General features: G+C 44.7%; 1 protein-coding gene across 1 annotated transcript in view; it reads left to right on the top strand.

Moving 5' to 3' along the window:
- kcp (kielin cysteine rich BMP regulator) overlaps positions 1-27,883 on the top strand; it is a 127,630-nt gene that overhangs the window by 53,442 nt on the left and 46,305 nt on the right. Inside the window, exons 15-25 of the mRNA XM_073066735.1 lie at positions 2,411-2,493; positions 2,755-2,848; positions 4,154-4,233; positions 14,841-14,934; positions 16,036-16,115; positions 20,421-20,506; positions 20,902-20,992; positions 21,883-21,982; positions 25,743-25,828; positions 26,316-26,409; positions 27,580-27,732. Coding sequence (XP_072922836.1) covers positions 2,411-2,493; positions 2,755-2,848; positions 4,154-4,233; positions 14,841-14,934; positions 16,036-16,115; positions 20,421-20,506; positions 20,902-20,992; positions 21,883-21,982; positions 25,743-25,828; positions 26,316-26,409; positions 27,580-27,732 — 1,041 coding nt within the window. The remainder of the gene's footprint in view (positions 1-2,410; positions 2,494-2,754; positions 2,849-4,153; positions 4,234-14,840; positions 14,935-16,035; positions 16,116-20,420; positions 20,507-20,901; positions 20,993-21,882; positions 21,983-25,742; positions 25,829-26,315; positions 26,410-27,579; positions 27,733-27,883) is intronic.

The following is a 27,883-nucleotide window of genomic DNA, read 5'->3' as shown; positions in this document are numbered from 1 at the left end:
CAAAGTATGTATACTCTATACAACTTTGAGTTTCATCTCCTTACAGGCAGCCACAGAACAGAGAAACCCAATGGAACCCATTAAGAAAAAGAAGACTGTCAAACACCCTATGTGTAGAAAAGAAACTAATCTGCAAAAAAATAAGCAAATAACATTCAGAACTGAAGTTCACAAAAGAGAGTTCAAAAGAAAGCCAGTCACTGCCGATCTAGGAATGTGTTCGTTGCCTCAGTTCAGCAGAGACAAGTATCCTTGCAAGCAGCAAGCTGAACACTGGCCCGTCTCTTGCCCCTGGCACTGACACCCTGACTATTTCAATCTGGTTCAGCACTTAAATCAGACAAACAGCGGGTTGTTCCTCGCTCTCGATCCTCGGACCGGCTGCCTTGATTCGGCCCATACCCGACATTCCAGTTCAGCCTGACACTTAAACTTGTCAAACCTCAGCTTGTTTCTCACTCTCCAGCCCGGGCCCCACAGCCTAGGCTCTGCCTCTCCTCGGTTCTGCTGCTTCAAATCACCTCCAGCAGTCAAACTCTGGCTCTGAGGCCCAGACCCTGCCGCCTCGATTCAGCCCGTAGAAACCATATCACAACCGTCCTACACCTTCGAGACTTCAGTTCGCAGCACAAAAATGCCAGGTCGGACAGGCGGTTTAAAAGCTTGACTCCGAAAGGGAAGTTACTAACTATTGATTACAGTGATTGTTTTTGAGATAAAGCGTGTGTAATAAAGTAATTCATAGTTGTTTTAGCTGCCAGAAAGTCATCGCTGTGTTTCACTAGTGCCATCTTAAACCATGATACAATAGTGATTATGTGGATGTAAAATGTCCAGAGGTAAAAGTTACTACAGCCATGGTTTTCTACCTTTGGCCCCTAAAATTTTTCAAACAGAAAAGCAAAATGCTTTGAAATCCCTTGTCTGTGAAGTGAATATTAGATTACAGTAGAGGCAAATTACATTTTGCCATTGAATTATTGGTCTGTATATCCGAGTGTTAATGTTTTAACTCTTTTATCGGAGACATTGGGGTCTGAAGCCTGGAGTGCACAAACACACAGTCCACCACAGTTCCACCTAGCTCCTGAAAAACCAGTTAACAGCAACATGACTGGCTCTCTGTGTGCAACACAGCAGAAGATGTGCTTCACTTCACTGCTGTCAGGGAGCACAGCTCCAGGATGAGGCCACAGGTTTACAGCCCAGCTTTGCCAGGTTATTTAAACACACTGGGGATGGCTCTCGTACCTAAAACAACTTGACAAAATTTCAGTCCCGATGTAAGTCCCATGTTTGGATGAAAAGTTCAATCCTTGAGTTTACAGCTCAATGAAATGGGCCATAGGACTTCAGAGAGTTCCCAGCGCTGTCCTTCTGGCTGGTGTTACCGAGACACTGCTTAAAACATGCAGCATGGACCTGGGGCTCCCCCTGTGTATCGTTCTCCCAACTTTGAGCTCAGTTGTTACACAACCTGAAAGATTCTGTTCCTGAGAATTAATTTCCTCATCCAACTGCCAGCCTGATGACAAAGGCAGTTCAAAGGACCTGGAAGATGAGCTAAATGGCTATGGTAGTGTACAGCATGCACCAGCCCAGCTCCCAGGCATTGCCTTCCACGAGTTGTTCTCCGATCTTGGTAAGTTACTTGCAAACATTTCATCACCATACAAGGAGACATCATCGGTGCGCTGTTCATTGTGGTGTGTCCTCTGAATGTTTGTCCTTTATATATTTAACAATTAGCCGATTGGTTGTTACTATGGAAACTCATTTCTGAAGTGGAGGGATATCTCATTCCTGATTGGTTGTGTGGCAAACTTTGCGCATTGTGGTCTGGAATTTTGCCCGCCTTGGCTCATAATACTCACAATTGAGTTTCCGTAAAGTTAACCAATCAGCTGATTGATAAGAATATAAAGGCCAAGCATTTGGAGGATACACCGCACTGACGCCATCTCCTCGTATGGTGATGAAACATTTGAAGTAAATCACTGAGATCAGAGAACAGCTTAATCCAGCCATCAACCACCCAAGCTACACATTTTCCAAATTATTCCAGGTCAGTAGTGACCTGAAGACTTTGAGGTGACTTAAAGCTAAAATAAATTGTTGAATGGTTTCGGATTCAGTCTCGATTATGCTCCCTGTCATTTATCATGATTTACGGATGCAGTAGCAATCTAGTGGTTAATTTGTGTAGTCACTGGGAGCCACTCATTGAAAACTACTGGGCGACAGAAAGGCGCAATTATTTAACTTTAACTATCTCTCAAAACACTTTCTGACAGATAGCAGCATGAATTAGGTCCCGATTAAAGTTCCCTCTGTGTCCTTGAATTAGCCCTGTGGAGGTGGGATATTTCATCTGGGACATTTGTGACTAACCCTGTTGCCTTTCGTTCAGGTTGCGAATACGAAGGGAAGCAGTATGTAAATGGAGAGGTTTTCTCATCGATTACCAATCCCTGCATGAACTGTTCATGTGTGGTAAGTGCACCATTGTAAAAGTTTGTACGTAGTGTCACATACGTGTTCATGGCTCACTGAAAGAGCCATGTTCTCCTGCCCTGGGTCAATTGAAGCTGCATTCTTTGAGGCACATTTAGGGTCTGATTGTGTGAACCTTGGATATCTTGAGTGCTCCTCTGTGAATTCCTTGTTTATTTCAAGCTAATGGTCTTATTATCAGAGCTTTTTAAAAAAAATATATATATATATATATATATATATCCTGTTTGTTTGTCATAGAACAGCTTGGTGAGATGTGGTCCCATGCAGTGCCAGCCCCTGCTGTGCCCTCACCCGGTCCAGGAATCTGACCAGTGTTGCCCCAGCTGTCCAGGTGAGAGGAGACCAGCCGACCAGTCGGTGAGGCCTCAGTTAACTAACACAGAGAAATCCACAACGGCAAACCCAGCATTAATGTTTCCACACTCTGATGCAATTGCACCAGAGATGTTCACCAATTCAACTAAATACTGAGAGCTGTTCAATAACATTTCAGAAATGTGTACACAGCTGTACACGAGAAACCTTGCCCTGGTAACTGAACCTATTTCCGATCCCCAAAACACTTTCCTTCACGCTCGGTCCACGTCCCACACTCTAGTCCAACCTTTAACCCTTTCCATTCACCTTTCCTCAGTTTCTAATCCACAAACAGCACTTTTCCTGATCCCTGAATCCTCTCCAGCACTCTCTCCCAGTTGCTAATCTTCTTCCCAAATCTTCCCCCAGTCTCTGGTCTCCATCTTCAACTCCACCATCCACAGCTCCTTTTGTCTTTAGTTGTCATCCTGCATTCCTCCTCAGTTCATCACCCTCAATTCACACTCTTTTCCTGTGCGAACTATCCATCCCACACTCTCCCAGAGCGTTATCCTGCACTCCTCCCCATCTTCCAGTTCCCATTCTGCATTCTACCACAGTCTTGACTCCCAGTCCCACACCCCCCAGTCCCGCACCCTCCACACCCCCAGTCCCGCACTCTCCAGCCCCCCCAGTCATGCACTCTCCGCCCCCTAGTCCAGCACTCTCCATCCCCCGTCCCTCACCCCCAACCCCCCAGTCCCGCACCCTCCACACACTTCTCCCCCAGTCCTGCACCCTCCACGCACCCTCCCCAGCCCAGCACTCTCCACCCCACCGGCCCAGCACTCTCCACCCCCCCAGTCATTCACTCTCCACCCCCAGTCTCACAACCCCAACCCCCCAGTCCCTCACCCTCCACACACCACCCCAGTCCCGCACCCTCTGACCCCCAGTCCCGCACTCTCCACACACCACCCCAGTCCCGCACCCTCTGACCCCAGTCCCGTACTCTCCACCCCCCCATCCCACACCGTCCCCCCACCCAGTCTCATTTACAGTTTGTTCTCCTGCTGAGCCTCAAAGAAGATATTCTTCTCCAACCTTGTCAAACTGCTCTTCCTTCTACAACGTTTAAAGGCTTAAAATTGTTGCCATCATATCAGCACCTGACTATTTATCCCGGCTGGTGTCCTTGAGATGTGGCGTCGGTGTTCTCCAGTAAAACTGAACATGCTGATATTAGCAACTAGCTCCGAGTCCCTAAGGAGCAAATACTGATTCTGCTGTGTGATCTTTGCCGAGCAGATGTCATTGGATTTCTTATTGTCTCTGCCAGGCTGCGAGTTGGACGGAGCCGTCCTGGCTCATGGGCGGACAGTCACATCGCCGGATGGCTGCCAAACATGTTCTTGTCTGGTGAGTGTTGGCAAACGTTCAGCTCCAAAATTCACACCAGACTAGCAATCTGCCTTCTTTCCCATTTTGATTCAAATGGCAGCTCATTGTCTCGGGCCCCTGTCCTCAGAAATTGAATTCTGTAGGTAAACTAGGCATGTTGGATTGTGCATAATCACCCTGGAATACAAATTTCCTCCCAGCCACAGGCAGTACAATGCAGCAGCTGCTCACTTTTTGCTTTTCCCAGTTGAAGAGGGCAGTGAACTGACCAAGAAGGAAATGGCCTCCCAGCCCTAACCTGTGTCCACACAATAATTGACAGGACCATAGCTCTGCTTCCAGGAATTTGGAGTTACACACCCATTGAAGTAAACAGACACTCCGACACACCACCAGCTCTGGTCTCAAGGACAGCTATGAATGTGCAAATGAACCCTGATCTTATCAATCTGACCAGACCTTATGAATTTAATTTAAAAGATCGGGGGATTTGTACACACAAGCATGTGGTCACATGTTCAGGAAAGTGTGCACGGTCCCAGCAGAGGTCCCAGTTGGTGATTTGGGCTGATTCCTAATGTGGGGCCCCAAGCCCAGGTACCCTGGTTCTGTCAGTGGTGTGTCCTGTCTCCATGGAAACAACCCATGGGGTGCTGGGACTTAGTTCCATTGGGCTTGCCCTATCAGCACCACCAAGCCCCTGCCCTGCCACTGTCTCCAGCCACCCCAGGGAGCACAGACCAGCACATCTGGCATTTGAACCAGAAGGAGAACTCGAGTTGTTGGAAATGTTGAGCAGTTATTGAACAGGGCTTCTTCCCTCTTCCTCTCCAGTCTTGAAGGGTCTTGGCCCAAAACGTTGACCGTTTATTCCTTTCCATAGATGCCACCTGACCTGCTGAGTTTCTCCAGCATCTTGTGCGTGCTGCATTGAATGGGGCCCCGAGGCTGAGGTGGGGGGGGGGTGCGGGGAAGGACCTGTTGGCTGACGTGCTTTATCTGGATGTGGCGAAGGAGCAGCCAAGTTCTGAGAGTGGGGCAAGCTCAGTAACTCGATCCTTGCGGCTCTCACATGTCGAGCTGCTCCGCATCTGGAAGGTTTCCAGCAGGCTCTCAGTTAACCCCTCGTGTGTCTGATGAGAATCACTTCTGGGATTTATATTCTTCAGACTGTGTACTTGTGCAAGCTGCACACTGACGCATCGGACTGAAATGGAACGTGCGTTGAGGGATCAGCTGAGGGGGAGTGAGGTAGCTGATAGGTTGCCAAGTTGCTAACAGCTACGCCACCAGGCTGCCCCGTTCCGATGTTGACCCTTGCTGTTACCGTTTCTCCTGCACGACAGAGCTCGGGAAGGTGGTGGTGGTGAGCCGCTGCTGAGCAGATTTCAAAGGACTATGGGGACCATACTGATAGAGTAAGATTGCTTTGGAGGGATAAGGGTTTGCGAACAGATTCAAAGGACTGTGGGGACCATACTGATCGAGTAAGATTGCTTTGGAGGGATAAGGGTTTGCGAACAGATTCAAAGGACTATGGGGACCATACTGATCGAGTAAGATTGCTTTGGAGGGATAAGGGTTTGCGAACAGATTCAAAGGCGAGGCTGCAGGAATGCTTGGGTGAGATCATCTCAGGGGCAAAGTTGGATGGTGGGTGTCAAGAGGTTGGTTAGATTCAGAAGAGAAGTGGCAGGAAATGTTGGATTGAGGGAGGGTGTTTGTAAGGAAGCTCATTGACATGGGGGTTGCCTGTGAGAGCTTCAGGCCACATATGCTTTTAATGAGCTGATGTTGTGAAGGCAGCTAACGAGGGAAAGAATATTGAACCAGGCAGGTTTCTGCTTCACCTGCTCCGCATAAAGAGCCTTTGCAGGGTTCTGGCTGCTGCAGCACCGAAGAAGGTTTGGAACAAAAGGCAGTGAGGTGAGAGACTGGGCCGGGGGTCGAGAGGTCGGGAGGTTGAGGCTGGGATAAGGCCGAGCAAGAACGTGCGGGAATCTGGGACGAGAGCCAAGCTGGAAGTGTCTGTGTTGAGTGTTAACCAGCGATGGTCAGAAGTAGGTTTCATTCAGTGTGGTTGATTTTGGGGTAAAAGTTGGGAGTGTGTGGGTCAGAATTTAGGGGTTAAGGCACGTGTCAGAATGAGGTGCGATTTGAGGGTCGTTGTTAGTCTCGGGCAGGAGGAGTTCAGAGTGGACATGTGACCCAAAGTGGAAACGGCCTTCAGTGTGGGGCTGGCCTAGAGGTCAGTCAAGATGAGTGCGAGCTGGAGTTAACAGTGGCATGAGATGCAGGGCCCGGCTCCCCATTTCTTTTCTCTTTCTAAGGCAAGTCACACAAGATGCTGGGTTAAGGAGGGGTATTTGGAGGGAATCTCACGAATGTGGAGCAACAGACAATCTGCTGGAGGAACTGAGTGGGTCGGCAGCATCAGCGTGGACTAAGGAATTGTGGACATTTAGGGATAAAACCAGTATCAGGTCCTGATGTAGGGTTTCCAACAGAAACATTGTCAATTCACCCTGTCCCCAGAGATGCTGCTCAACCCTCCGAGTTCCTCCAGCAGGCTGATTTTGGCTTCAGATTTCTCCATCTGCAGCCTCTTCTCCCCCCCCCCCCCCCCCTCAGTAATTTGAAGGCATCTGTGAGAGCCTTGAGGTGACTTTGTCACTCTTCCAGAATTGGCAGGAAAATGGTGGTCTTCAGAGAAGGGTTCCGGTGTGTGGGCGTCTCACCGCTGAAGGGGGAGCGGTGTATCAGGAAGGATCAACAGGCAAATTGGCAGAAGGAAGATTAGGGGGCAGGAGGATTGCAGAGGAAGGCAGCAGGTGGGTAGAAGGAAAAGGAATGCAACATCTGGAGGATTGGATATGGATCTCCTGGGGCTGTTGTAAAGGTGAGAGGGAAGAATTACAATGAGAGTCAGTATTCAGTGAGGTAGAGAAAGTAATAAAGACTCTGCTCAAATTTCTTATCTTCATTGCAATCAGTACTGGAATTTCATGCAAAAGCTTTAAATCCTGAGAAATAAAACCCTCCAGGACAGATTTAGATACAGAATCCAGCTTCCTGTACACCATCCTAATGCTAATTATCAGCCTGTGAGGCTGAACACAATCTAGTTGTGAAAGGACAAAGTTTAACTGTTAGCTTTTGATACAGGGAGTCACATAGGCCATGAAAACAGGCTCTTTGGATCAACATATCCCTGCTGATTTCCTGAGCTAGTCTCATTTCCCTGCATTTGATCCATATCCCTCCAGTTCTTTCCTATCCATTTACCCATCTTTTAAATGTTGTAATCATATCAGCCTGTATCACTTCCTCTAGCAAAGTCAAAGTATCATGTTTCTCTTTTCTACTGTGAATGGCGGCAAGAAAGTTAATCTCAGGCAAGCGTATGGTAACAGCCACATACTTCAAACGTTGAAGCAAATTTTTTATCAATGTATGTAAATGTCACGATATCCTACCTTGAGATTCATTTTCTTGTAGGCATTTACAGGAAAATAATGAAATAAAATAGTATTTATGAAAAACTATACATAAATAAAGGCTGGCAAACAACCAATGTGCAAAATAAGACAAGTTGTGCAAAAAAAAAAATTTTTTTAATTTTATATATGGAAAACTCACTTTGTCTAGCGGCTTAGTATAAGGGGTGACAACCCCCTGCCCAGCCAAACTTAAGAAATCTCATTTGGGCAGATGCTGCTCGATGTGTCCCCTGTTACAAATCGGTACCCCGAAATAACAAACAGTACACAATATGAGATTAAACGATTAAGCTTTATAGCTCTTACTTTGACTATATGGTTAGTAGAAACAAAATATAAAACAAAAAAGGGCCCAAGTCATATGATTTAATAATAAACAGTCTGTGCACAAAGTTGGAGCTCACACAGTTGAGTAGTCCTTCTTCCACCGTCGGTCTCCTCTGACCGTGGCCGACCTTCGGACCTCCGCTTCAAGTCCACCCCGTCCGGCAGTCTACCAAATCATTCGCGTCTTCTCTCTTCATCTCTCTCTCCATCTCTCTCTCTCTCCCCCCCACTGGCAAACTACTACTACTACGTTGACTCGGGCCTAGGGGGCCGGCGTCGGGCACAATGACAAACTCTCCACTCCTCCCTCTCCCTCATCACTGTGTTCATTTCATCTACATTAGCCACGCCGCTATCTTCTAGGAGCGTGTTGACCATTGTCTTGGGATGGCGCTCAGGGTTCATCCTCCCATGCTTGGGCTCCCATGTGCTGACTAGGCTGGCAGGTAGCTCAGGGTGGTGTAGACAATGCCCCGCTAGTTGCAGTCTTCTCGCCTCGATTTTAGTAGTGAGCATCAGTAGGTCATCATAGAGCTCGAGGTTCGTCATGTGCTGTTGCCAACTCGTGAGCCATCCGAAGCATTCGTGTATAGCAACCAGTGACTTTCGCATGGTCTTGTTGAGTGTCCTCTGGCAAAAGCCCATGAAAACAACTGCTTCCAGAATCACAAAACACAGCAACAATCTCTTATTGGCTAACATGCATCCTGTTTTCTCCAGCCATAACCCAGACATTGCTGCTACAGAGAAACTGTTACCTCAGCAGTGAACCTTACAAAGAAGCCATTACATTAGAAGTGAAACCTTACAGCGCATTACATATATGTAACCCCCGGGTCACCTCAGGCTTGCTCAGCTCACTCTCGTCTAGGGGGAGCAGCCTTCGGCCCCTCCAAACTGGGTAATCAGCTGGTGTGGATGCTGTGTGATGTCCCCGCCTCGCCAAAAAACAGACAGGACACCACATGCAATTAAATGATTACAATTTATAAAGATTACTATAACTAAGTGATTAATACAGTATATATGAAGGAAAAGAAAATAAAGAAAAGGCGCCAAACTTATCAAAGTCCAAACCACTTCGTGCACAACCGTTGGAGCTCAATTACTGATCAATTACTGAATTCTGGCCACCAGTCGATCCCCTCCGAACTCCTCGACTCACAGCTCAGGACCACCCGGAGTGGTCAACCAAGCACATCTAACTTCGTCTCCTCTCCTCGGGGTACCTCCTGGCCTCAGACCCCCGCTTGGGGTCCGTCCCTCACCCAGTTTACAGCATCGCTTCCTCTCTCTCTCACCCCCTCGCGCCGATCTCCCCAAAAGCCCCCCCAACAATAGCTTACAGACTCAGAAGAAAGAACAACATTAATCCCAATTGGTTAACAAAGGAATACAATTCTCATTATCAGTAAATTTTAACCCAAACAAACTTCCAGCACTCTCTCGCAACAAAGAAACATTTCTACTTTTAACAAAACAAAGAAGCCATTTTGACTAACATATGCAGTAACAAAGAAAAAGAAACCCCTTTTACATATGGATATAGAAAGAGAACATGAATTGTCAAGTACTTGAAAGTAATTCCATACATCCATCATCCTTTATGTGAAAAAAGCTTGCCCCTCTCTCATTATATCTCTGCCTTCGAGTTCTAGACACCCCAACTCAAAAGGGAAAAAGAGAGACACAGATTTATCTTATCTATATCCATCATGACTTTATATAGCTCAATAGATCACCCGTCAGCCTCGTTCACTCCACTCCAGTCCCAGCCTATCCACTCTCTCCTCATAACTCAATCCTCCACATTCGAGCAGCATCCTTGTGAATCTTTTCTTCACATCCTTTAGCCTCAACAAACCCTTCCTGTGGTATGGTGTCCAGAACTGCTCGCTGTACACAAGATGCAGTCTCACCAATGTCTTGTACAGCTGTAACATGACGTCCCATCTGATGAAGTCAAGCATTCCAGATCCTTTCTTCAACATCTCATCTACCTGTGTCATTGTCTTTAGGGAACTGAACTGTGCCGCTGTATCTCTGGTCTCCATCGTTATTCTAGAACAACCAGCAAAGAGGGCCAATGAATGATGATGGAACTTGCATTGGACAAGGGTGAAGTGGAAAGCTGAACCAGAGCCCAATCGTTGACTGTGTACATTATTCAACTTTTCAAAGTGCATCATTTCGTAGTTGTTCAATGTAAATTCCACCTGCCATTCATTGGCCCAGTTTCCTATTTGTTCTAGATCCTATTTCAACCTTAGGCAACATTCTCCATCCACTCCACACTAATTTTGGTATCAATTTTGAGTACAAGAGCCATGAGGTAATGTTACAGCTATATAGGATCTTAGTTAGATCCACTTGGAGTAGTGTGTTCAGTTATGGTCACCTCATTACAGGAAGGATGTGGATACTATAGAGACAGTGCAGAGGAGATTTACAAGGATGTTGCCTGGATCGGGGAACAGAAATATGAGAAAAGGTTGAGTGAACTTGGTCTTTTCTCCTTGGAGCGACAGAGGATGAGAGGTGACCTGATAGAGCTGTATAAGATGATGAGAGGCATTGATCACATGGATAGCCAGAGGCTTTTTCCCAGGGCTGAAATGGCTAACATGGGGGGGGGGCATAGTTTTAAGGTGTTTGAAAGTAGGTACAAGAGGTAAGTTTTTCACCCAAAGAGTGGTGGGAGTGTAGAAAGCACTGATGGTGACGCTGGTAAAGATGGATACAATGGGGTCTTTTAAGAGACTCTTAGATGGGTACATGGAGTTTAGGAAAACAGAGGGCTATGCAGGAGGGGAATTCTAGGCAGTTTCTAGAGTACATTACATGGTTGGCACGACATGGTGGATCAAAGGGCCTGTAATGGGCTGCAGATTTTTGATGTTCTATCTACTAACTTACAATCATGCCACCTACATTCTCAAACATTGCTGATTAATACACATGATAGCATTCCTGTATAATATCAAGATCTTACACTGTTGGTGTTTCCCAATGCTTCTGGTTTGACAGGAGCCCACTTTGTTGAGGAAAGCTTGAAGTGAAGACATTTAGAGATATCGATTTGCCACTAAAAGTTATTTCCAACTGAATATCTGCTCCCTCCTTTGATTTACTAAGCCCAGCCGTGCAATACAGTACCTGCTTCCATCAAAGTGGAATTGCGTCAAACTTAATGCTGCCCTTTGGCTGAGCAATTGCGCCCCCTGGAGTCACATCTAGCACATTGATGAGTTGTGATCACAATTGTAGTCCCGGCTCTTTGCTAATTCATTGATTTCTACTGGGAAATGATGACAGAGGCAGTTTAAGATTTACTGGGGCACAGTAAAAATATTGCTCTCCCTCTCACATACTACATTACCACGCATTGTATAGAAAAAAAGCATCTGTCAAAAAGCATTAAGCCATTAAATGTTCAACACAGAGCATTTTGGAACAAAGCACAGCTTGTTATAAGACCATAAGACATTGGAGCAGAAATAAGCCATTCGATCCAGCAAATCTGCTCTGCCATTCAATCATGGCTGATTTATCTCTCTCAACTCCATTCTCCTGTACTTCTTTGATAGCCTTTCTAATCTAGAACCTATCAACCTCCACTTTAAATATACCCAAAGATTTGGCCTCCACAGTCATTTGTGTAAATGACTTCCACAGATTCATCACCCACTGGCTAAAGGAATTTGTCCTCATCTCTGTTCTAAAGGGATGTCCCTCAATTGTGAAGCAGTGCCTCTGGTCCTAGACCCTCACACTACAGGAAACATCTCCTCTTCCACTCTAACTAGACATTTCAATATTCGATAGGTTTCAAGGAAATCCCCCCTCATCCTTCTACACTCAAAACATTGAGCAATGTGGCCAATGATCCCGTTACATTTCACATGCTAACTGAGTGCTCTACCATTTGAGTTAATTCCCCACAATGATGAAACTAACAATACATGTTACTCGACTGAATAAAAACGACTGCCTTAGGAAAATTTGTATAAAATTGTTCTTAATTGTAAAAGATACAGTGTGGAATAGACCCTCCTGGCCTTTTGAGCCATGCCGGCCACCAATCCTCCAATTTTAATCCTAATCTAATCACAGGACAGTTTACAATGACCAATTAACCCACATCTTTGGACTGTGGGAGGAAACTGAAGGAAACACACATAGTCACGGGGAGAATTTACAAACTCCTTACAGTCAGTGGTAGGAATTGAACCTGCGCCACTAGTACTGTAAAGCATTGTGCTAACTACTATGCTACCATGGGATCAAGACCACAACAATCTGCCACTCAAGTCACCTTAAGCACCTATCTAAGACTCCTGTAGCTGATTTTTGTAGTCAAAATAAAGCAAATTTTTTTCTAATTTTTCCTGAAACACCGAACTTGTGCTGCACCTAAATTGTAAATTGTCCTTTCATATATCCATCACACTTGTTTATAATGCATCAAAGTGTGCAAAATACAAACAGATAACATTTTGAAATGGGTAGATCTTGTGTTTTCAATGATTAGTTTCTTACAAGCTTTGAGAGAGGAAAAGTCTTGTCCAAATAAAATGAGTTGTTGAACCAATTCTACTTTGACTGCCACCAGGGACAAGAGAACCAGATGCCTTTGAAAATGCAGGTTCTGTTTCAGAGTTTGTAACTGGTTAGGTCAGGGGAAAGTCAAAGAACAATGCCAATGTTGAGAACAGTTGACTGACGTTGCATTGAAATGTATAGCAATTTTGTTGCGTGCCTAGTGTATTCTATACAAAGAATTTTGATTGTCTGACTTCATCAGGAAGTTTCGTTTCCATGTAAGTTGGGTAAATAGCAGCGCTGTGCATTTGTTTGTTAGTAATATTGTGACAAGTTTTGTTCAAACATCACACTATAGTGAATGTTCAACGTCCAATAAATGACAAGCCAACATAAAATAAATTCTGGGCAAAATGTTAGGCTCCCCCAAGGTAAGGTCCGTGCTCAGCTGCAAACCATTTTTGGTTTTGGGTGTAAGTCAAATCACTTCGATAATTGTGTGGGACAGTCTCATACATATCTTTACACAGTTTTCAGATTCTGCACGCAAATCGGAATCAGAATCAGGTTTAATATCACCAGCATATGTCGTGAAATTTGTTAACTTTGCGGCACCAGTACATTGCAATACGTGATAATATAGAAAAAAATGTGAATTACAGTAAGTCTATATCTGCATGTATGTAAATTAGTTGAATTAAATAAGCAGTGCGAAATATAGAAATAAAACATAGTGAGGTAGTGTTCATGGGTTCAATGGAAATAGTTTAACTGATTGTTGGAATGAAGTAGGTCAATATTTTCCAAAAGCTGCAGATTGATCATTCATTTTAACTGTTAAAGAACGATGTCCTAATATTGTCCCTTGAAGTTAGTTTCCTGTTACCTCTTCTGAACAGGATCATTTTCCAATGATGTAACTGGCAGCGTCCCGTCTTTTAACATGACCCCTTGAATATTTGGAAGAAGTTTGCAGGGAAGGAAATAGATATATCTAATGGTAGTAAATAAATTAAGCAGTTCTGCAGTGCAGCATTGAACAGCCTTTGAGAACCAGAACATTTTTTTAGTCCTTTTATGTTGTTAAGTGGCTGAAGCTTTAACAATCTATGAAGTTCGGAACTGCCAATGGTACTGCTCGACAAGGCAAGACTGCTGTTGAATTGACCTGCTTCAGTTGCATTGGCTTCACCTGCTAAACCTGGTCCCCATTGGTCTGTTTCTGTAGCTCATAGTCTTGTTCCTCATGTTGACGTTTCATGTCATCAGAAGCGTTGTCTGCCAGGCCAGTGCCATCATCATTGTATTCCTGCTTGTTTACTTCCCTGGTTCTCTCACTGAGGTAATGAACAACTTGCAGCTTTTGAAGAAATGAAGCATCCTCACCTTCCTTTACTTGTATCATATTTCCCTTTGGTCTTCCCTTTATGTAATAGCAATGTACAATGGATATGTTTTACCAAATAATATTATAACATGTCATTATGAAGAATGCACGTCATTAATCAACAAGAACAATTGAGTTTCTTAAAATGTTTAAAAAACTTTCTCAAATTTATCCAGCCACACTAGAGAAATTATTCAGGTAGTTATTCTAAATGCAAGGCTGTCACTACAGGCAATGCTGTCCCTACAAGCCCTGCCACGGGCATTGAATAACTTCATGGTGTTCACTTCATTCCCCTCCCTACCTGTGCAGCTTTTCCAGACCTGCACCTTCGTGTTGTTCTGCTTGGTTTTCTCCACTGTGCTAAAATGGACATTTTGTAGAATGGTAGTGTACACGGCCAGCTGGAATACAGGGGTGCAAAAATCACATCTGCAGCAGCTCCAGTATCTATACCTCCCATTTCTTCTCAACTAGAGGTTAATTCCTACCAGTGCAATTCCTACCAGGTTTCACCAGTGCAACCCCTGACTGGCAGCAGCTCTGAGCCATGCATCATTAGCAGGGACTGTTCAGTCCCAAACATTAGTCTCCCTTGAATGACAGCAGTCCCATCGGAGGAGTGAGTATACATACTGCAGAGGCCGTGTTCAGCAGAATGCTTGTGACTGTGTGCTTCCACGTGTGTCTGTGCAGTGTACGGGTGTGCCTCTTTCATGCACAGGTGTGTAGGGAAACACTTGTTGTTGATAGGTGCAAACTAATACTGCTGTTGAAGGTTCTTCCTGCAGTGAGGAAATGATAACTTCAGGAGAGGAATGGAGAGACCTTCGAAAACCGAACCAATTGTTCTCCTTTCTGTTCCGCAGGATGGGCAGGTTGTGTGTGAACAGAAACACTGTGAGGCTACCTGCAGGAATCCCGTCCCGGCCCTGTACGGAACCTGCTGTCCCCTCTGCGCTGGTGAGAGCCCTTTACAAGAGATCGGTATCGGTATTGGTTTACAATTGCCACATCTGCCTAGATACAGAGAAAAACTGGCCTTGCTTAGTGTTCGTACAGGTCAAATCATTACACAGTGCGCTGAGCTACAAGAAAGGAAAATAATAACAATGCAGAATGAAGTGTAAAAGCAACTGGAAAAGTGCAGTGCAGGTGAATGATAAAGTGCGAGATTGGGAGGACAAGGATCAACTTATTGTACAGGAGGGCCATTCAAGAGTCTGATAACAACAGGATAGGACGTGTCCTTAAGCCTGGTGGCACGTCTAGTATCTTCTCCACAAAGTGAGAGGGGAGAAGACAGAATGTCTGGAGTGAGTGAGGTCTTAGATTATGTTAGCTGTTTTACTAAGGCAGCAAGAACCATAGAGGGAAGGCTGGTGTCTGTGATGTGCTGAGCTGTGTCCACAATAGTTCAGTAGTTTGGTAATCCATATTATACATACAGTACCTCCTCACAATCATTCATTCAGCTTCGCAAGGCCATGTTCTTTCTGATGGCCACGCACTCTGATAAATACATTAGTTTGCTGTCACATAGTAATCCATGTACCCTTACATACATACATGCGTGTGTGTGTTCTCTCACTAAATGCCTCATTTTGTACTCCCACTTCCACCCTTGCAATCACAAACTCAGTCTCGTATGTGAAGTCAAAAATCAGCCGTGATCAAAAAGGCCTAATTCTGCTCCTGTGTTTTATGGTCATGCAGTCATTTCATCGCCACTCCTCACTGTCTACACAACCTCACTCCTCGTGCTTCATGGCTGCCAGTGCTATTGTCATTCATTCCTCTCCGTCACTCTCCATCCCACCAGAATCATGCCCCTGGCTCCCAGTGTTTGGGTCTACCTCACCCAGATCTCTGCCCCTATGGCGTAACCGAATAGAATGTCAGGAGAAACTGATACTGCTTGGTTCTCTATCTACTTGCCAATCAGTGACAACAATCTCAGTTTTACCATTCCTTAAGTTGCTGTTACACTAGAATTAATTGTGGAAGATTTCAGATAGTTATCTATCCTGCAGTTAACATCAGCATGACTGTCTGTCTCTGTAGACTGTTCTCTCAATGGACAGGTATACCTGAATGGTGAGAAGGTGCCCAGTGGAGATCCGTGTACAGATTGTAGTTGTCAGGTAAGATATCTCTTTACTATACACTCTGAAATCCTGTCTATTATCCAGTTGTTCTTATTGGCTTCTTTGCCTACTTTAGTTAGCTTTAGTTAACCTTGTCTAATCCTAGTTAGACTCCGCTTGGAGTACTGTGTTCAGCTCTGGTCACCTCCTTACAGGAAGGATGTGGAAACCATAGAAAGGATGCAGAGGAGATTTACATGGATGTTGCCTGGATTGGAGAGCATGCCTTATGAGAGTAGGTTGAGTGAACTTTGCCTTTTCTCCTTAGAGTGATGGAGAATGAGAGGTGACCTGAGAACTGTATAAGATGATGAGAGGCATTTGATCATGTGGATAGTCAGAGGCCTTTTCCCAGGGCTGAAATGGCAAATATGAGGGGGCATAGTTTAAAGGTGCTTGGAAGTAAGTACAAGGGGATGTCAGAGGTAAGTTTTTCACACAGAGAGTGGTGGGTGCGTGGAATGCACGGCAACAATGGTGGTGGAGGCGGATACATTAGGGTCTTTTAGGAAACTCTTAGATAAGTATGTGGAGCTTAGAAAAATAGAGAGCTATGTGCTAGGGAAATTCTAGGCAGTTTCCAGAGAAGTTTACATGGTTGACACAACATTGTGAGCTGAAAGGCCTGTAATAGACAATAGACAATAGGTGCAGAAGTAGACCATTCGGCCCTTCGAGCCTGCACCGCCATTTTGAGATCATGGCTGATCAACTACTATCAATACCCAGTTCCTGCCTTGTCCCCATATCCCTTGATTCCCCTATCCATAAGATACCTATCTAGCTCCTTCTTGAAAGCATCCAGAGAATTGGCCTCCACTACCTTCCGAGGCAGTGCATTCCAGACCCCCACAACTCTCTGGGAGAAGAAGTTTTTCCTTAACTCTGTCCTAAATGACCTACCCCTTATTCTCAAACCATGCCCACTGGTACTGGACTCTCACAGCATCTGGAACATATTTCCTGCCTCTATCTTGTCCAATCCCTTAATAATCTTTTATGTTTCAATCAGATCCCCTCTCAATCTCCTTAATTCCAGCGTGTACAAGCCCAGTCTCTCTAACCTCTCTGCGTAAGACAGTCCAGACATCCCAGGAATTAACCTCATGAATCTACGCTGCACTTCCTCTACAGCCAGGATGTCCTTCCTTAACCCTGGAGACCAAAACTGTACACAATACTCCAGGTGTGGTCTCACCAGGGCCCTGTACAAATGCAAAAGGATTTCCTTGCTCTTGTACTCAATTCCCTTTGTAATAAAGGCCAACATTCCATTAGCCTTCTTCACTGCCTGCTGCACTTGCTCATTCACCTTCAGTAACTGATGAACAAGGACTCCTAGATCTCGTTGTATTTCTCCCTTACCTAACTCTACACCGTTCAGATAATAATCTGCCTTCCTGTTCTTACTCCCAAAGTGGATAACCTCACACTTATTCACATTAAACGTCATCTGCCAAGTATCTGCCCACTCACCCAGCCTATCCAAGTCACCCTGAATTCTCCTAACATACTCATCACATGTCACACTACCACCCAGCTTAGTATCATCAGCAAATTTGCTGATGTTATTTTCAATGCCTTCATCCAAATCGTTGACGTAAATTGTAAACAGCTGTGGTCCCAATACCGAGCCCAGTGGCACCCCACTAGTCACCACCTGCCATTCCGAGAAACACCCATTCACCGCTACCCTTTGCTTTCTATCTGCCAACCAGTCTTCTATCCATGTCAACGTCTTCCCCCCGATGCCCTGAGCTTTGATTTTACCCACCAATCTCCTATGTGGGTAATGTGCTGTAGATTTCTATGTTTCCATGTTAATGAGAGGGACAATCTCAGTTTGAAAGCTAATGCATGTACAGTGTGGGCTGGATGCAAAAAGCATCTCCTCCTACACTGTCCCCATCAAATATGCCAGAAATGGTTCAGCTTGGATTAGACATAGAATATAGCTCCCTCGCATTCATCCATCAAATACTCACAGTCACGGTGCAATAACTTACAGACTCAGTTATTGGCAGGAAGGCAAATGTAATGTTAGCATTTATCTCAAGAGGGCTAGAATATAAAAGCAAGGATATAATGCTGAGATTTATAAGGCCTTGGTCAGATCACATTTTGAAGTATTGTAGGCAGTTTTGTGCCTCATACCTAAGAAATAAACAATGTGCTGGCGTTGGAGAAGGCCAAAGGAGGTTTAAGAGAGTGATGCTGGGAGTGAGGCTGAACATATGAGGAGTATTTCACACAAAGTGCTGGAGGAACTCAGCAGGCCAGGCAGCATCTATGGAAAAAAGTACAGTCGATGTTTTAGGCCGAAACTCTTCGGCAGGACTGGAGAAAAAACAGCTGAGGAGTAGATTTAAAAGGTGGGAGGGGAGGGGAGAGAGAATCACCAGGTGATACCTGGAGGGGGAGGGATGAAGTAAAGAGCTGGGTAGTTGATTGGTGAAAGAGAAGAAGGCCATGGAAGAAAGAAAAAGGGTGGGGAGGAACACCAGAGGGAGGCAATGGGTGGGCAAGAGGATAAGGTGAGGGAGGGACAAGGGAATGGGAGTGGTGAAGGGAGGTTGGAGTGCATCAGCGGCAGTTTGAGAAATCGATGTTCATGCCATCAGGTTGGAGGCTTCCCAAATGGAATATAAGGTGTTGTTCCTCCAACCTGAGTGTGGCCTCATCAGAACAGTGGAGGAGACCATGGATGGACATATCAGAATGGGAACAGGAAATGGAATTAAATTGGGTGGCCACTGGGAAGCAGTCTCCCAATCTACATCATGTCTCACTGATATACAAGAGGCCACACAGGGAACACCAGACACAGTAAATGACCCCAACAGACTCACAGGTGAAGTGTCGCCTCATCTGGAAGGACTGTTCAGAGCCATGAATGGTACAGAGACAGGAAGTGTAAGGGCAGGTGTAGCACTTGTTCCATTTGCAAGGGTAAGTACCAGGAGGGAGATCAGTGGGCAGGGGACAAATGGGCAAGGGAGTCGCGTAGGGAGTGATCCCTGCAGAAAGCAGAAAGTGGAGGGAAGGAAAGATGTGCTTGGTGGTGGGATCCCGTTAGAGGTGGCAGAAGTTTCAGAGAATTATGTGCTGGACGTGGAGGCTGGTGGGCTGGTAGGTGAGGACAAAAGGAACCCTATCCCTGGTAGGGTGGAAGGAAGATGGGATATGTGAGACCCAACATAGATTGGGGGACCTGTTCGCCAAGCATCTATGCTCCGTCTGCCAGAACAAGCAGGATCTCCCAGTGGCCACCCCTTTTATTTCCACTTCCCATTCCCATTCGATATGTCCATCCATGGCCTCCTCCACTGTTATGATGAGGCCACACTTAGGTTGGAGGAACAAAGGCTTATATTCTGTTTGAGTAGCCTCCAACCTGATGACATGAACATCGATTTCTCAAACTTCCAGTAATGCCCCCCAACAACCCCCCCTCACCATTTTCCATCCCTTTTCCCTCCCTCACCTTATCTCCTTGCCGGCCCATCGCCTCCCTCTGGGGTTCCTCCCCACCACCACCTTTATCTTTCTTCCTTGGCCTTCTGTTTCTTTCACTGATCAACTTCCCAGCTTTTTACTTCATCCCTCCCCCTCCAGGTTTCACCTATCACCTTGTGTTTCTCTCTCCCTCTCCCCACCTTTTAAATCTACTCATCTTTTTTTCTCCAATCCTGCCGAAGGGTCTCGGCCTGAAACATCGACTGTGCTTTTTTTCATAGATGCTGCCTGACCTGCTAAATTCCTGCAGCATTTTGTGTGTGTTGTTCCGATTTCCAGCATCTGCAGATTTTCTCTTGTTTATGAGGAGTATTTGATGGCTCTGGGCCTGTACTTGCTGCATTTTAAAAGAACAAGGAGGGATCTCAATGAAACTTAGCAAATATTGAAAGGCTTAGATAGAGTAGAAGTGAAGAGGATGTTCCCTATAGTGGGAGAGTCTAGGACCAGAGGGCACAGCCTCAGAATAGAGGGACGTCCGTTTAGAACAGAGATGAGGAGGGGTTGGTGAATCTATGAGATTCATCATCACTATGGAAGCCAAGACATTGGGCATATTTAAGGGGGGGGGGGGGGACAATAAATCAGCCATGATGGAATAATGGAGCAGGCTCTATGGGCCAAATTGCCTAATTCTGCACCTATGTTTTATGGTCTTACACAGATTAGATCTAGCAAACACATCCTTCTATTTTTTTCCTGTCATACACTTGTGGTAATATGATATGTTGGTGTTGCAGACACACAGGACTCTCTGACACAGAAATGTTTTGTGTTTTTCCACAGGACGGAGATGTTCACTGTGCAGCAGTGTCCTGTCAGGCTGTGACTTGCAGGAACCCCACCCAGGAACCAGGCGAATGCTGTCCCAGGTGCTCAGCTTAATGCACCATTGGGGAAGGTCTTGGGGTTTGAGATCAAAAGAGATGGGCTAGTTTGTAGGGCTCAGCACTGTGTCTGCTTCATGGGGCTCAGTACAGACCCAGTGAACTCCTGGTTTTGTGTATCAAAAGTGTCTTGGTTTGGTTAATGGGTAGGCTGCAGGGCATTTAAACCTTTGGGGTTTAAAATGACTTTGAAAGTTAATTTCCAGATCTCCTGGTCCCTCCTCTCAAACACTGAGCTGCCCTCGTATCCCGGAGAGCATTGTGAGCTTATCTTCACGTGTAAAGCGTGATGTGTTTGGTGCAACAAGGAGTGCCTGACTCATTGATGGATTGGATATGTCTGCAGGTAGGGCAGTGAACATGTCTCTTTTAACTGGCAGGTGTACAGAATGCGAGTACGAATCTCGAACCTTCTCTGATGGACAGACTTTCATACCTTGGTCAAAACCCTGCCTGAGCTGCCATTGTGAGGTGAGTGTGAAACACCATTGCTAAATGGTAGTGTCAGCTCACCCGAACTTCAAGTAAAGCACAATTCGAGGGTAAGTATCAGAAGAGTTATCACCAGTGTATCTCAGATCTTCTCCCCACCTGAAAGCTGGTGGAGCAGAGTTAAACCCATGGTATTCCCCACCTGAATGCACAGATGTCTAGTTTCTGCTCTCTCTCTCCCACATCTCCCTGACCTTAGCAAAGTTCCAGAGAAATTTTACTTATTGCTTAAGGCCTTAGTGCAATGATTGGCTGTTTGGCTGCATGTTTCCTCGTTTTAGTTCCTCATTTTTAGTTCATTACTGGCAAGATGCATTTGTTGTGTGGATCCTGGTGGTCATTTACCTCTGTCCACAGTAAATAACGGATTACTAGACCATTTCTGAGGGGTGGTGGCCCAAAGTCACATGTAGCTTGGACTGGGTGATGATGGCCCATTTGAAAGACATCAGTGAACCAGATGGAATTTTACAATTCAGTAGCTTCTTGATCACCATGATGGAGACTCACATCTAATATCAATGTTTTTGCTTAAATAATCAATTTTAAATTTTGGAGTAACTGTTTTAGTATTGGAACTTCCGTGCCTGAATTATTGTTGACAATAGCAGGTATCTTACAGATAAGAGTACCACCTGTACCATCTATACCACCCACCATCACAACTTGGTCAATCTAATCCAAAGGGTCTGCAGGTCCTTTCAGCTGGGAATGATTGGAGTCATTCATCATAATCTCAGCTCACCTGCTGACACATGATTTCACACTGGTTGTTATGGAGAAGCTGATAGGGATTTCTTGCTCTACCTCAACTTCAGTTGCTGAAATGTGTCTAAGATTCGTGATATTGTTGATCTCTTCTTTGATAGGCTGGTAAAGTATCTTGTGACCAAATGGCCCAGAATTGTCCACCTGTTCGATGTAGTCATCCAGCCAACTTGGTTGGACAGTGCTGCCCGTCGTGCAACAGTGAGTAAACATGTCATCTTGAGAGTTTCCTACTGGAGTAATTGGGAAAAGCAACTGGAGGAACCAAAAGCAAAGTTCAAAGTAAATTTATTATCAAAGTGCATGCTAGTCACCATACACATCCCTGAGATTCATTTTCTTGTGCGCATACTCAACAAATCTATAGAACAGTAACGATAACAGGATCAATGAATGACTGCCAAGCTAGGGTTTTCAACCAGAGTGCAGAAGACAACAAACTGTGCAGGTGCAAAAAGAAGAAACAATATTACAAATAAATAAGAAATAAATATTGAGAACATGCAATGAACAGTCCTTGAAGGTGACTCCATTGGTTATGGTAACATTTCAATGATGGTCAAGTGAAGTTGAGTGAAGTTATCCCCTTTGTTCAAGGGGAGCCTGAAGGCTGAGGAGTAGTAATGGTTCCTAAACAGGGTGGTGCAAACTCTAAGGCTCTTGCTGCTGATAGCAGCAGTGTGAGGAGAGCACGTCCTGGGAGGTGATACCAATAGAACATACAACCGGTCAGATTTGCAGAGATAAACCAAGTATGGCTGTCCAGGAACACTGATAGAAATGCAGATACTTGGCCCACTAGGCGGATGATAAAACCTTTAGCTCTCTGTGGGATAGGTTGATGGGTGGATTTGAGTGACCTGACAAAAAGGTGAACATTAGTTTTTTGTTTAACTTGCAGTAAGTTCAGTTATGAATATGTTGTCACAATATGACGTTTCAAGCTGGTTAGAATAATGAAGCAATTTACAGCTGATCAAATTTTTATAGGAGTCTCCTCTCCAGTGCTACCATTCAATAGGACTCATTTGTTTTATGACAAGTCATTTCTGTAATGAGTGCTAGATTTGAAGGGTTGGTTTATTTATCCGTGACCTTGGATGGGTAAACCAGGCCATTCAAAGTATTTGTCACAGGTCATTAAGTTGCCTCAGTCAGTACTTAATTGTGTTTTCCTGCACAAAAGAAACAAGTCATGGTTTCAGTCATTCTGTGCATCTTGAAGTTACATTTTCCAGCATTTTAAAGTATTGACACTTTTAATTGTCAAAGTCCTAAATCAAAGTTGAGTTTATTGTCGTACATAGAGATAGATGTCTGCACAGGTACAATGAAATACTTCCTTGCAGCAGCATCATAAGCAAATAGCATCAGATACACAATATTCACAAGAAAACTGACAAATTAACATCATGAACACGTTATGAACACGTTCTGACTTTCCAGGTATAGGCCCATGAGTGATTACACAGCTGATCTAGTAAGCAAGTGCAAAGTGAGGATTGAAAGCCTGGTGCAGTATGATAAATCAGCAGATCCGGGGCTCGAGTCCTGTTTACTAAATTTCACAAAATTCATTTTTTTTATTGCAAAAGTGAAGTTCACACTTTCAGATCATAAATGAAGGAGCAGGAGTGTTTTCTTCTAATGGAAGATTAGATCAAAACTTCTTCGGGTGAATGTCATTTAAAGAGAAATTGGGAAGGTTGTCCCAGTGTCCTTGTCAAACGTTATCCCTTTACCAACAGCGTTAAACAGATTATGTAGCCAGTTATTATCACCTCACTTACTGGAGCTTGCATAATGATGCACTAAAATTCAGCTTCAGTTTGGGAGAATGAAAGTTCTGGAGAAATGCAAATTTTGAACAGAACCAAGCGTGATGTTGAGGGCTAGGCAGGCGAAATCAGAATCAGAATCAGAATCAGTCTTTAATCGCCAAGTACCTATGCACATACAAGGAAATTGATATATTTAGTTTTTTTTAAAATTTTTATCAAGATACGGAGTGGAATAAGCCCTCCTGGGCATAGGAGGTATATTGGTTTGGGTTACCTGGAGAAATTGCCGGAAGCAGAGCACTGCATTCGCAATGGCCATAGGATTGACTTTGATGGCACAAAGCTACTGTGTTCCACCGAGGTCTTTTGGGACCACGTGGTAAAGGAAGCTATTGAAACTAGAGGAAGAGAATTTTAACGAAAATGAAGGTCTCATTCTAAGTAAGAATAGAATTCGATTATAAACAAGGTTGGAGAGCAGAAACATGATTGGATGAGAACTAACCAATCAAGAGGGGCAGAACACGGGTATAAATACCACCGGACTAGACTTACCCAGGCATCGTCCGAGAAGAAGATGGCAGAGTTTGTCATCGAAACTTCGGTTATAATCAATACCTGTACCCGGCTCGAAGCCCGAGAAGAGTTTATTCGCGATCCAGTATAGTCCTTGACTTGAGCTTTAGTAATGTATTCATCCACCTACAGAAGGCATAAAGATGCTGGGACAACTGACAATTTATTCCAATTAGTCAGTTTACAACTCTCTCCAGTCTGTGAGCCCATGACCAAGACCCCAGTTTCAGCCAGCTGAATCCTAACTGCACACAAAAGATGCTGGAAATACCCAACAACTGTCTCCATGTGTGTGGGAAGAGTAATAGATCAGGACCAAGTGAAAAGAAAGCAAGTTAGTATTAAGTTCCAAAGAAAGTGAGGAGTGATGGATGGGCCAAAGGGAATACCTGTGATTAGTGTATAGACAGAGTAAATGCGAGTAGGCTCTTTCCACTTAGATTAGGAGAGATAAATACCAGAGGACTTGGCTTTAGGGTGAAAGGGGAAAGGTTTAGGGAGAACTTCTTCACTTAGAGAGTGGTGGGAGTGTGGAATGAGCTGCCATCTGATGTGGTAAATGCAGGCTCACTCTTACTTTTTAAGAATAAATTGGATAGATACATGGATGGGAGAGGTCTGGAGGGTTATGGACTGGGTGCAGGTCAATGGGACTAGCGGATTAAAGTTTTGGCACAGACTAGAAGGGGCAAATGGCCTGTTTTCTGTGCTGTAGTGTTCTATGGTTCTGTCAGGATCTCCACAGAGATAGGTGGTAAAGGTCCTCCAGCCAGTGGGCTAATGGGGCAGTTTGATGGCGCGATCATGGAAATGTAATCTGTCTTAAACTGTGGGTACATGGGACCTACCCAGCAAGTCAGCCTATACTGATGGAAGGAGAAAACTGAGCCTATATCACAGATAGACAGCTTGCCCCAGAAGGGGCTGGTTCAGCTACAGAGAGGGAATGCAAGTTGCCTGAAACCTGAACCTGAAAGGCAGCAATGTGTCCAGCAGGGAGAGTGGCACTGTAATTCTCTAACCACTCCCACTCTCTCAGCTGGCACACCTGACATACCGGACATGTCCTGCTGCCTTGTTATTTGCAACACATTAAAGTTCCTTGTCTATATTTTGAGCCCCTAGCCCAATTGATGGATAGACCCATACAAATTATCTCCATGGCAACCGTGGTTACACTCTTTTGCAGAACAACAACACACACAAATTGCTGGTGGAACACAGCAGGCCAGGCAGCATCTATAGGGAGAAGCGCTGTCGACGCTTTGGGCCGAGACCCTTTGTCAGGACTCTTTCGCAGAAATTTGCTTTATCCTATACATCCCTCCTCACTTCTCTACAATTTAGTTCTAGCTTGCCTTCTCTCTTTCCGAATTGAAGCATCGGTTCTCTCACTTTCCACAGATACTGATAACCTGTTGAGTGTTTCTGACATTTTCTGCTTTTGTTTCTGAGTTCCACTTTCAAAATGTTCATATACAATTAAGTTCCCACTCCAGATTTGTGACTGGAGAGTATGTTAAAGTTAAGGAATATCCTGTGTAACAATACTCAAAGTGGTGTTGCTGATCTAAGATACGATTTGTACTTTTCCCCTTGTGCAGTGTGTGAGTATGAGAGCGCGCTCATTAACAATGGTCAGACATTCCAGCCGCCGTTTGCTGGGCCCTGCATTCAGTGTACCTGCACAGTGAGTATATGTTCTCAAGCAACGTCTGTTGGTATATGTGTACATTTTAAAAATAGCTTTCTGGGTTTGGATTTGGAGAATGTGGGAAGTTTACAAAACCCCTCCACTTTAATATGTAGCAACACGCAAAAAAGTGCTGGAGGAACTTAGCGAGTCAGGCAGCAACTGTTGGGAGGAGTAAACAGTCAACATTTCAGGCTGAGGTCCTTTGTCAGGACTGGGAAAGAAGGGGGCAGAAACCAGAATGAGAAGACGGAGGGGGGGGAGAAAGGAGTACAAGCTGCCAGGTGTTAGGTGAGACCAGGTGAAGGGGAAAGTGGATGGCTTTCAAGGATGGTTTTGTACTGGTGAAGGAAGAAGGTTTGTGAACAAATCCAAGATCATGCAATAACACATGCTGGGGTGAAAGCAGTTTGGAGCTGAAAGCTATTGAGGGGATATTGACAGAAGAATTCTGATGCTGTGTTTGAAACATTTCTTTGTTTAGGATGGAAATGTACGATGTCAAGAGGAGGTCTGCCCATTTCTGCCTTGTGCCAACCCATTCAAACCTCCAGACCAGTGCTGTCCTACGTGTAAAGGTAGGTAACCCTCTGAATCAACATCCTCAGTGACACCTTAACCCAAGACATGAATCCCCAAGCTCATTAGCCCCTTCCCACTGTTTAATTTTAAGTCCTGATCCATATCCCTGCCCCCACAAGTCAAGACTGACCATGTCAAGTATCATGCCCTTGGCTACAGTCATCATACCTGGGAGCTTGTTGGACATCTGGAAGAAACAGAGTCTGGGATGCATTGGAGGAGGGGACTGAATTCAGAATGAGGACTATGCCTGAGCCCAGGGTGTAGGCGAGCTGGAGGTCCAGTTCAATTCACTATACTACCTAGTTACCCAGATATCATCACTGAGATAGGTGGAGATTTCAGAGGTGCAGTTAATGGTCAGTAACTGCCAATGTACGCTGCCGCATACTTGCCAGACATGGTGGTGAGGGATGGATTAATAATGTGACAATGTCAATGTACAGTACTGTTTTTCTATTTTAGCAAGCAAGTATGGTAGAAGCAATTACAGGGAGCCTTGCTCAACTGATATCTGTAATGAGCGGGTTGTGATGTTGGTAGGATCCTGAAAGCTTTCTAATAGGATAGATGTGGAGGCAAATATTTCTGTATCTTGCAAAACCTAAAACCTCAGCATTTAAGATGAGAAATCATACATTTAAGACAGATTGGGCAAATCCTTTGAGGATCCTAAGGCTTTAACTCTGTTCCTCAAAAGATAGTGGACACAGAATATCAGAATACAGTGACGAATTAATTCTGGATGAGCAAATGAGTGAACAGTTACTAGGAACGGGGTAAATGCAGAGCTGAGGTTACTGTTGGGTATTTAATGTTTCAGTAATATTGTAAACATGTTGTTTGATTAAGCATTCTTTGTTTTTAAGTGATTCATTATTGTTATATGTACGAAATACATGAATTGCAAATGGCATGACACTACCACGTCATACATAAGCACCTTGCTTAAAGTAAGAACAAAGTTAGACTCACATTCCCAACTCTCTTGGTTTCCTTTCAATTAGTTTTTATGTTTTGGATTTACATATCATAACTGTTACCATCAGATCAACCACGATCTTATTGAGGGGAAGAGTAGGGTCAGCAGTCAAGTGACCTCTCCTGCTGTTCAAACGACTCCTGTCCTTAGTGCCGTACTTAGCTGTCTGTTTCTCCTCTGTCAGTATGTGTTATGCAGGGACTGGAGTATGAAGATGGAGTGAAATGGGAGCTGGAGGAGAACCAGTGCACCACCTGTACCTGTGTCAATGGTGACACCATCTGCAGACCCAAGCAATGCCCAGCCGTCACCTGCCAACACCCTTCCTCAAACAATGGTATGTCCAAAACCAAGATCATCTGAGTAACATCAAGGCAGATTGATCAAAACACAGAGTAAAGGTGAAGTTTCAGTTTACAGGGAAGATTGTGGCTGGATACAGCCCATAGGATGATGAGCAGAAGAGTCTGAGCAAGAAATGGGAGGCC

Source organism: Hemitrygon akajei, chromosome 14, assembly GCF_048418815.1.
Source record: "Hemitrygon akajei chromosome 14, sHemAka1.3, whole genome shotgun sequence".
Lineage (NCBI taxonomy): Eukaryota > Metazoa > Chordata > Chondrichthyes > Myliobatiformes > Dasyatidae > Hemitrygon > Hemitrygon akajei.
The sequence above is the reverse complement of the archived record's forward strand: the minus strand, read 5'-3'. Positions and strand labels throughout refer to the sequence as shown.